The 8,245-nt window shown below is 34.0% G+C and overlaps 1 protein-coding gene across 1 annotated transcript; it reads right to left on the minus strand.

The window, feature by feature from the left end:
- Window positions 1-4,653: 4,653 nt before the first annotated feature.
- On the minus strand, window positions 4,654-5,527 carry LOC110576945 (nucleophosmin-like). The gene is made up of 3 exons (XM_044921214.1): window positions 5,482-5,527; window positions 4,930-5,194; window positions 4,654-4,852 (listed from the first exon to the last, which is right to left on the minus strand). Exons 1-3 carry the CDS (start codon window positions 5,525-5,527, stop codon window positions 4,654-4,656), a joined length of 510 nt encoding a protein of 169 aa, XP_044777149.1.
- Window positions 5,528-8,245: the final 2,718 nt, after the last annotated feature.

The raw sequence follows: 8,245 nt of genomic DNA on the forward strand, positions 1-8,245 counted from the left end.
TATAAAACTGTAATTGTAAGTCTACATTAATAGCTATACAGCTATAAACTATAAGTCTGCATTAATGGCTTCATATATATATGAAGTAGAGATTAGAAAAATAGCAAATATCCAATGAAAACAAAAAATTTGTTCTTGTAAAAGATTACCAAAACTGACAGATCTTTTTCCAGATTAATGAAGAAAAAAGAGAAGATTACAGCATATAACAAATACAGCATATAACAAAAATAACAACATAAAAGGGTAGGGAAAAACCTGTATAGGGGAAGAGTTTTTGTACACTATTCAAATTTAGTTGGCATTAATTCAAACTATTGTTATGAACCTAAGGGCTTAAATGGAATCCCGGGGATAACCACTCATAAAATACCTAAAAAGCATCCTAAAAGGAAATGAGAAGGAAATCAGAGTGGTACATTACAAAACATGAGTTAAATAAATAATAAAGCTGTAATGGGAGAATTGAGGACCAAAAAAAGAGATAAGACATAGAGAAAATGCAATAGAATGACAGAAGTAAATTTTCTGTCAGTAATTATTTTGAAGATAAATTAGTCTCTTTAATTTAAGGGAAGATATTAGCAGAATGTATTTTTTAAAAAGTGATTTAACTATATGCTATTTATAACAGACTCACTTTAGATCCAAAGACACGCCAAGGTTGAAAGTGAAAGAAAGACGAAAGATACCGCATGTAAATAGCAACTGAAAAAAAGCAAGGGCAGCCATGCTTATATCAGAAAAAAAAAAAAATAGATTTTAAGACAAAAATCATCACAAGAATCAAAGAAAGACATTATATAATGATAGTAACATCAATTCAGTAGAAAAATATAATAAGATATATATATCATCAGAGCTCCCAAATATATGAAGCAAATATTTATAGAATTGATGGGAGAAGTAAGCAACAGCACAATAACAATAAGAGATTTCAATTCCTTATTTCCAGTAATAGATAAAACAAGCAGAAAGAAAATCAATAAGGAAACAGAGGACTTGATCAACACTATAAACCAATTGGGCCTAAGAGACATATACAGAATATTCTACCCAACAACAGCAGAATACACATTTTTCTCAAGTGTACATGGAACATTCTCCAGAATAGGCCACATGTTAGGCCATAAAATAAGTCTCAATAAAGTTAAGAAAGCTGAAATCATAGAAAATATTTTTTTCTGATGACAGTGGAATGAAACTAGCAGAGGAAAACTGGAAAATCCACAAGTATGTGGAAATTAAATAACATGCTTTTAAACAATCAGTAGGTCAAAAATAAATCTCAAGTGAAATTAGAAAATAACTTGAAGCAAATGAAGAAGGAATGCAAGCAAAATGCAAAGCTAGAAAAAGGAAAGAAATAACAGATTAGAGTGATGAAAAATGAAGTAGAGATTACAAAAATAGCAAAAAATCAATGAAAACAAAAATTTGTTCTTGTAAAAGATTACCAAAACTGACAAATCTTTTTCCAGATTGATGAAGAAAAAAAGAGAGAAGACTAAAATTACTTAATCAGAAATGAAAGTTGAGACATTATTACAAATCTTACAAAATATCAAGGATTGTAAGAGAATAGTATACAACGGATAAAATGCACAAATTTTTTGAAGCACACAAATTCACAAAGTTGACTCAAGAAGAAATAAAAAATCTGAATAGAATTATAACAAGACACGGAATCAGTTATCAAACACCTTTTTACAAAGGAAAACCCATGACCAGATGACTCCCTAGTCAATTCTACTAAATATCTAAAGAAAAATGAACACCTGTGAAAAATAAAAACAGAAGAGGAAGGAACACTTCTGAACTTAATGAGTACAGGGTTTCTTTTTGGGACGTTGAACAAATAAGACATCAGGAACTAGTTAGTGGTGATGGTTGCACAACACTGTCAATGTCTATGGATGGTACACTTTAAGTTGGTTAAAATGTTGTTGTTTTTTAAATAATAGTTTTTATTTATTTATTTATTTACTTGTGAGAGATAGAGAGAGAGCGCACAGCGGGAGAGTGAGAGGGAGAAGCAGACTCCCCACTGAGCAGAGAGCCCGAAGTGGGGCTTGATCCTGGGACCCTGAGATCATGACCTGAGCCGAAGGCAGACGCTTAACTGACTGAGGCACCCACGTGCCCCAAAATAATAAGTTTTATGTTAAGCTCATTTTACCACAATTTTAAAATCATCTTAGATCTTTAAATTTTAACGATTATATTATTTTATTTCTAAAATTTATATTTGAACTTTTTTTCAACTGTGTATATCAATTTGCCACTCTCTTTTTCCAGTCCATATTTTAGATTATCTATTTTTTAAATATATGACACATATTTTTCATCCTATAGATGATAATTTATTTCCATTCTGTACATAATTCCAATGTCTAAAATCTTTTTTATTTGATCTGGTTGCACGTATCATTTATGTTGCCTTACTGCCTTGTTTGCTTTATCATTATTTTTATGGAGCATTTATGTTTGAAAACAACTATATTTGTGGGGAGCCCTTGTGACCTAGACTGAAGTTTTGCTCCTTCAGTGAATATTTGCGTTTGTTTCTTAGGGTTTGCATTCTTAGTCCCTGGAACAGTCATAACACATAACTTCATGAGGTGCTTTCAACTTTATTCTTTCTCCTGGGTTGTCAGACCACATAGGCAGGATGAGCTTGGACCCCAAAACCACATGAGCACCAGCTTGTGGCTAAGAATTCTGAAACCCAAGGCTTTTAGACAAGCTTTTGAACATTCTATCTTTGCAAATGATTACTTTCCTGTTTTATTTATTTTTCCGGGTTCATTCTTTCACTGAAACTGTTACACTTGAATCCAAGGTTTATGTGTGATCTCTGATTTGATCTTTCACTTCGTGTGGGCTCTAGGCACACATAGGTTATTAAAATCGAAGCTCTATATTAAGGAATGCACAACTTTTCCCAGGGAAGCCACGGACTTTATTTCACTTATTACTGTGGATTTATGCTTTCTATTTGCTTTCTGCCCTTAAGGATTACTCTGACTTTATTGCCAGCCCAGACATGCACTTTAAACTATTCTTTTAAAAATTATTCAACTTTTTCTGGCATTTTTGGGATAGGATGATTTGGCGGTATCCATTCTGCCATAATGCCAGAGATGATACACTCTCATCTTGTTTTTGTCCAGAGATAAAGGAAAAGTGAGGGCCTAACAGTGTATCATTGTCCAAATTATCCTGATGATGAAACAAATCTACCAACTTTCCTTGTCAGTGTATCTGTGGTGATCATTAGTGCTTTCGCCCAATATTTCCAGCTTTTTAACTTTCATGCACGAGGTAGGATTGCTGGCCATCAATATGAAGTTAGACTTAGCCATGTAGCTTTGTTTGGCTATTGAAATGTGAGTGAAAGTGAAATGCATCCCTTCTGCCCAGAAAATTTGGGAGATGGTGGGTGATTAAATGCATACCACTCCCACTGCTGCACAGGTTAAGCATAGGTCACGATCATGACTTGTTCATCTGGGTCCCTCTGAGGTATTATGATGACCAGAGACAGTCCCTTCCCATTGCTGCATAAATAATTAAGTTTTGTCCTCCTGAGCCACTGAGATTTGGGGGAGTTCTTGTTACCATAGCGTATCTTAGCCCATACTATTTGCTATATTGTCAAATACTATTACTTTTTTAAGCTCAATCCAATGGCCACTACTTCATGAGGTGTTCCCTGATATTGTGCAAAAAATACTCACTCCTTCCTCTGTACTACACTGATAAGAATAACTTTAAAAATGACTAATTGAGTTTACTATTAGTGAGTTGTTGTGTTAAGTCTTTTACTCACATTAGCTCATGTAATATTACCACAGAATTACGAAGACGATGTACTATTATTTCTATTTTACAAGTGAGGAAAATAAGGCTTTAAGAAATTAAGGAGCACACATATTGCTCATGTGATCTTTGTCATATTTGACTGCAATTACAACTGTTGGTTTATTCATATATTATCCCAGTTAAAATTACAACACCTATTTGGCTTCATATCCACCAGTCCCAGCCAGTGGCTGGCACACAGTAGGTGCTCAATTCTTAAAACATATCTTTTTCTAATTTAAAAAAGTACACTGAAAATTTAAAGATGAAAGAAATGTAAATGATAACACAACAAATGCTTTTAAGCTTTACCACTCTAAGAAAGTTTTAATAGAGATTTTTTGTTTATTTCCTTCTACTTTTTCTATGCATGTGTAATTTGCACACCGTTGACACAATAGTCTGTGTGCAAATTTGTAGATTGAATTTTATACTTAAATTCAAATATTAAGCACTCCATGCTCTTTTTTTTGTTACTTTATTAAAGTACGGAGTTTATTTCACATGTATATTTTTGTCTCCCCACCATTTCCATTTGTCCTATCATAACGTTCCATACATACTCAAAACCAAGCAAAGGATGGCATTCCATCTTTAAGAACTAAACAGGCATTTTGAACAACACATTCTTGGCATTGGAATCTAGACAACATTTATCAGACACAGTAGGGAAAATTCTCACTCTGTGTTATAAAAAGGATATCCAGATATCAACTATTACAGAAATGGAATGATGGAAAATTTTAACAAAATGTTTAAACTATTTTCTTAAAGAGAGTTCCTCCACTGCTAGAGATCTTGAATAACCTCCTGGTCAGTCATCTGGAAACAATTCTTCACATAATTGATGAACCTGGCTTCTACTCTGGTAAGAAAACCACCTTTTTCTCTACTTACTTGCATTTTTGCTTTAATGTCCTCTACAGAACTAGGTCCTTTGGGCGTTTTAAGAGTTTTTTCCTGTTCTTTGAAGGATTGGGGACATTTTGATCTTTTGGTGTTGATGGTTTTGAGTCTCTTTCGTTCTAGTTTGCATTTTTGGTTGGAGTGTCTCATATATATTTTTTTACTGGAGCTTTTTCTTCAGCTTCCTCCTCATTATCATGTTCATCATCTCCTGTTCCTCCTCCTCCTCCTCTTCCCCTTCCCGCTCCCCCTCTCCCTTCTTCTTCTTTTTCTTCTTCTTCTCCCTCATCATCTTCATCATCTTCGTCATCATTTTCACCAGCACCAAGTTTTGCTTTTTCCAAGGTTAGAACACTTTCCAGATTGCTAAGGAATTTCACAACCTCTTCCTCTTCATCTTCTGACTCTGCATCTTCCCCCACAGCTACTAAATACTATCCACCGCTATGCACAGACCCTGAGACATGTCAATTGTAAGACCACAGGTGGTGTTATTTCCAAGCCCCCGAGGGAAACCTTGTACAGACATTTTCAAAGTTTCCAGTGTGATTTCCATTGGACTGCCTTTGTACTTCATTGCCTTTGCTTCAACAATGTGTAATTCATCCTTTGCACCAACCCCTAAAATGACTGTTCTTAAAGATAACTGGTGCTCATTTTCATCATTATCCACTTTAAAATGGTAATCTTTGTCAGCCTTTATTTCACAACTGAAAAGATAAGTCTGGGGCCTTAGAGGGCTCATGTCCATGTCCATCAAATCTTCTATGGGGTGGTGGCACACACGTAGGAGGTTAAAGAAGGCAGACAGAGATAAACTACTACTATGCCAGAGAAGAGCCAACAGGACAGAATCACACCAGGGAAAGCAAGTATTCCATTGTCTTAGCATCTATTTCATAACTAAATAAAGTGTAATCATATGGGTAAAACCATCATTTTCACATTTCACATTTACATTTCCTGGATGTTATTAATTTAATCCATTCTTTCATTCAAAAGTATTTATTGAGCTCCTCTTGTATTCCCATAGACTCTTCTAAACACTGGATAGAAGGGCAAAACAAACAAACAAACCCCTGCTCTAATAGAATTTATTTTCTAGTGGGAGGAGACACATAATTAGTTAATAGATGCATAATTTAATATAAGCATTATGAAGAAATAAAGTTAGATAAAGTGATAGAAAATGATGGATTTTTCTGTATTTTCAACAGGTTTGTCAGGGATGCTTTTTTGTTGGGGTGAAAATGTTTGAGGAGAGGGTAGAATGAAGTGAGAAGTAAAGTCACCTGGCTATTTGAGGGAAAGGAGTTCCAGGCAAATAGGAAAGCAAATGCAAAGTAAAGTCCTGAGGCACTTGTTTCACTAACTCAAGAAGCACCAAGGAGTCAAGAGGGCTGAAAGAACCCAATGGGTAAGGAAATCTGATAGTTACTAAATAAAGAAGGAGCAGGGACCCAGATCTTATAACCCATGTTGGTTCTTGAATTTTACTTTGAGTTTATAGGGAAGTAATAGAATTATTTTGATCATAAGATGAGATGCTTAGATACGTATTTGACAGGATTTCTCTAGTTGCCCTGTGGAAAGCACCTTCTGGGGTGGAGGGTCAAAAATGCAACCAGGGAACCCAGGTAGAGGTTACTTCAGAATTCAGTCAAGAGAAGATGGTGGCTCCATGCAGAATGATAGTGGTTTAAGTGCTAAGATATAGATGGTTTGAACATTTGGGATATATTTTGAAGGTAGAGCCAATATGACTTCCTGATGGATTGCATTTCAAGTATGAGAGAAAGAATTAAGGCTGATCTGTAGCCCTTGTTTGGATTTGATTTACAATATATGTATGTAATATATATGTAATATATGCTAAGATTTCCAAATTATAATAAATAACACCTCAATGGATGTCTTGTGAATATTTGTCTGCATTTCTTAGATATGTCTCCTTTCCTTAGAATATTTCCTTAGAAGAGGAATTACCTGTTATTGAGGAATTTTTTTAAAATCACTTTAAATTCATTGGCACACAATGGCTTTTGTGGAGGCATTTCTCTAATGACATTTACTTTTTGTTACATATTTATTTGTATGTAGTTCCTCCTTCTTGGATTAATTAGATGTTAACTCATAAACTTTTCCACTTCACTGATATACTTGAATTTGTGCAACCAATTTTCATCTAGTATATCATCTGTATATGTAGTCATATTTCATTTATTGTTTCAAAACTACTTTATCTTTTACCTGATTAGATTTGTAGAATTTCCCTCTACCCTCATCCCCACTAAATCTTCAAAAATTTTAACTATGCTCACAATTATATTTATGCTCTTCAAACTACTTTCCTAATTTTACTGCAGTTTTTTCCCTAACTTTTTGAGTTGTCATTGTATATTGTCATATGTATGTTTGTGTGCATGTAGAGATGGATGTGGAAACACTAGTAACATGTCTGTAAAGCTATACATTTGCAACTATTAAAATTTCAGAGAAAGTTAAAATATGTTCACATGTAATTTTCAAGTCATCTGTTCTTTCCAAGGTATATGTAATTTTATTTTTATTTCCTCATTAGTCCATATATGTAAAATAATGTTTAAACATTTCCAAATAGTTATGTTGTTTTAAAATTTTCTTATTAACAAGTTTTACTGCAAATTCATAGATCTGGTTATATAGTTTCATAGGTATGTGTCTTGTGTTAGTCTTGTCTATTATATTATCCAGTCTGTTAGCCATAGGTGATCTAAGTCCAATTAATATATATGAACTTTAATTCTCCATCAGACATCAACTATTTTTTCAGGTTCATAAGTTAACGGCTAGAAGAGACACACTAGGCAAATGAGTCCTACTTATTTTTAACTCAAATCTTTCATCTCCCAACTGGAAAATTTTTCTGTTATGCAAGTTATTTTTAAGAAGTCTTTCTATCCTTACTAGAAAAAAATCCTTAAATTCTCTCTTCCATGTTCATTATTTTCTAGGTCTCCATCTTGGATTCATTTTGACTTTAACATATGGAAAAAGAGGCTGGAGGAATGGGAAACAGTTCTTCCAACCAAAGAGGTTTCCAAATAGAAATCTCTTCCCCAATTAAAGAAAAGTAAGAAAGAGAGAGAGAAAGAAAGAAAGAAATTTATTCATTTTACTACACAACTGAGTAAGATCAAAGAGAAAAGATGGCAAAGCCAACCAAAGAGATGGAACAAAACAGAAACAAGGAAAGATTGTGATATAAGGGTTCTGCATGTGGAAAAATGTCACCATGTTGCTTTTTCTGCTGGTTACATTATCCAGGGCCACTGCGCAGTAGTTTACCCTTGATCTGAATCAGAAACCCCATTCACAAGAGTAAAATGTCCTCACTGGTTACCATGGAAGACAGAAACCTCTGAACTTCTCCTATATATTTTATTGTTATAGGTAAACTCCTTCAAATTTAATCATTTTCCTCTTTCTTGTTAAC

The sequence above is a fragment of the Neomonachus schauinslandi genome, chromosome 14, assembly GCF_002201575.2.
Source record: "Neomonachus schauinslandi chromosome 14, ASM220157v2, whole genome shotgun sequence".
Lineage (NCBI taxonomy): Eukaryota > Metazoa > Chordata > Mammalia > Carnivora > Phocidae > Neomonachus > Neomonachus schauinslandi.

Bases quoted from the DNA above. Each gene is read 5' to 3' on its own strand.
- LOC110576945 (XM_044921214.1), bottom strand. From the start codon at position 5,527: ATGGACATGGACATGAGCCCTCTAAGGCCCCAGACTTATCTTTTCA. The intron at 5,195-5,481 runs GTTGTGAAATAA...AGTATTTAGTAG, and splicing joins GCCCCAGACTTATCTTTTCA to CTGTGGGGGAAGATGCAGAG. The intron at 4,853-4,929 runs AAAATATATATG...CACCAAAAGATC, and splicing joins GAAGAAAAAGCTCCAGTAAA to AAAATGTCCCCAATCCTTCA.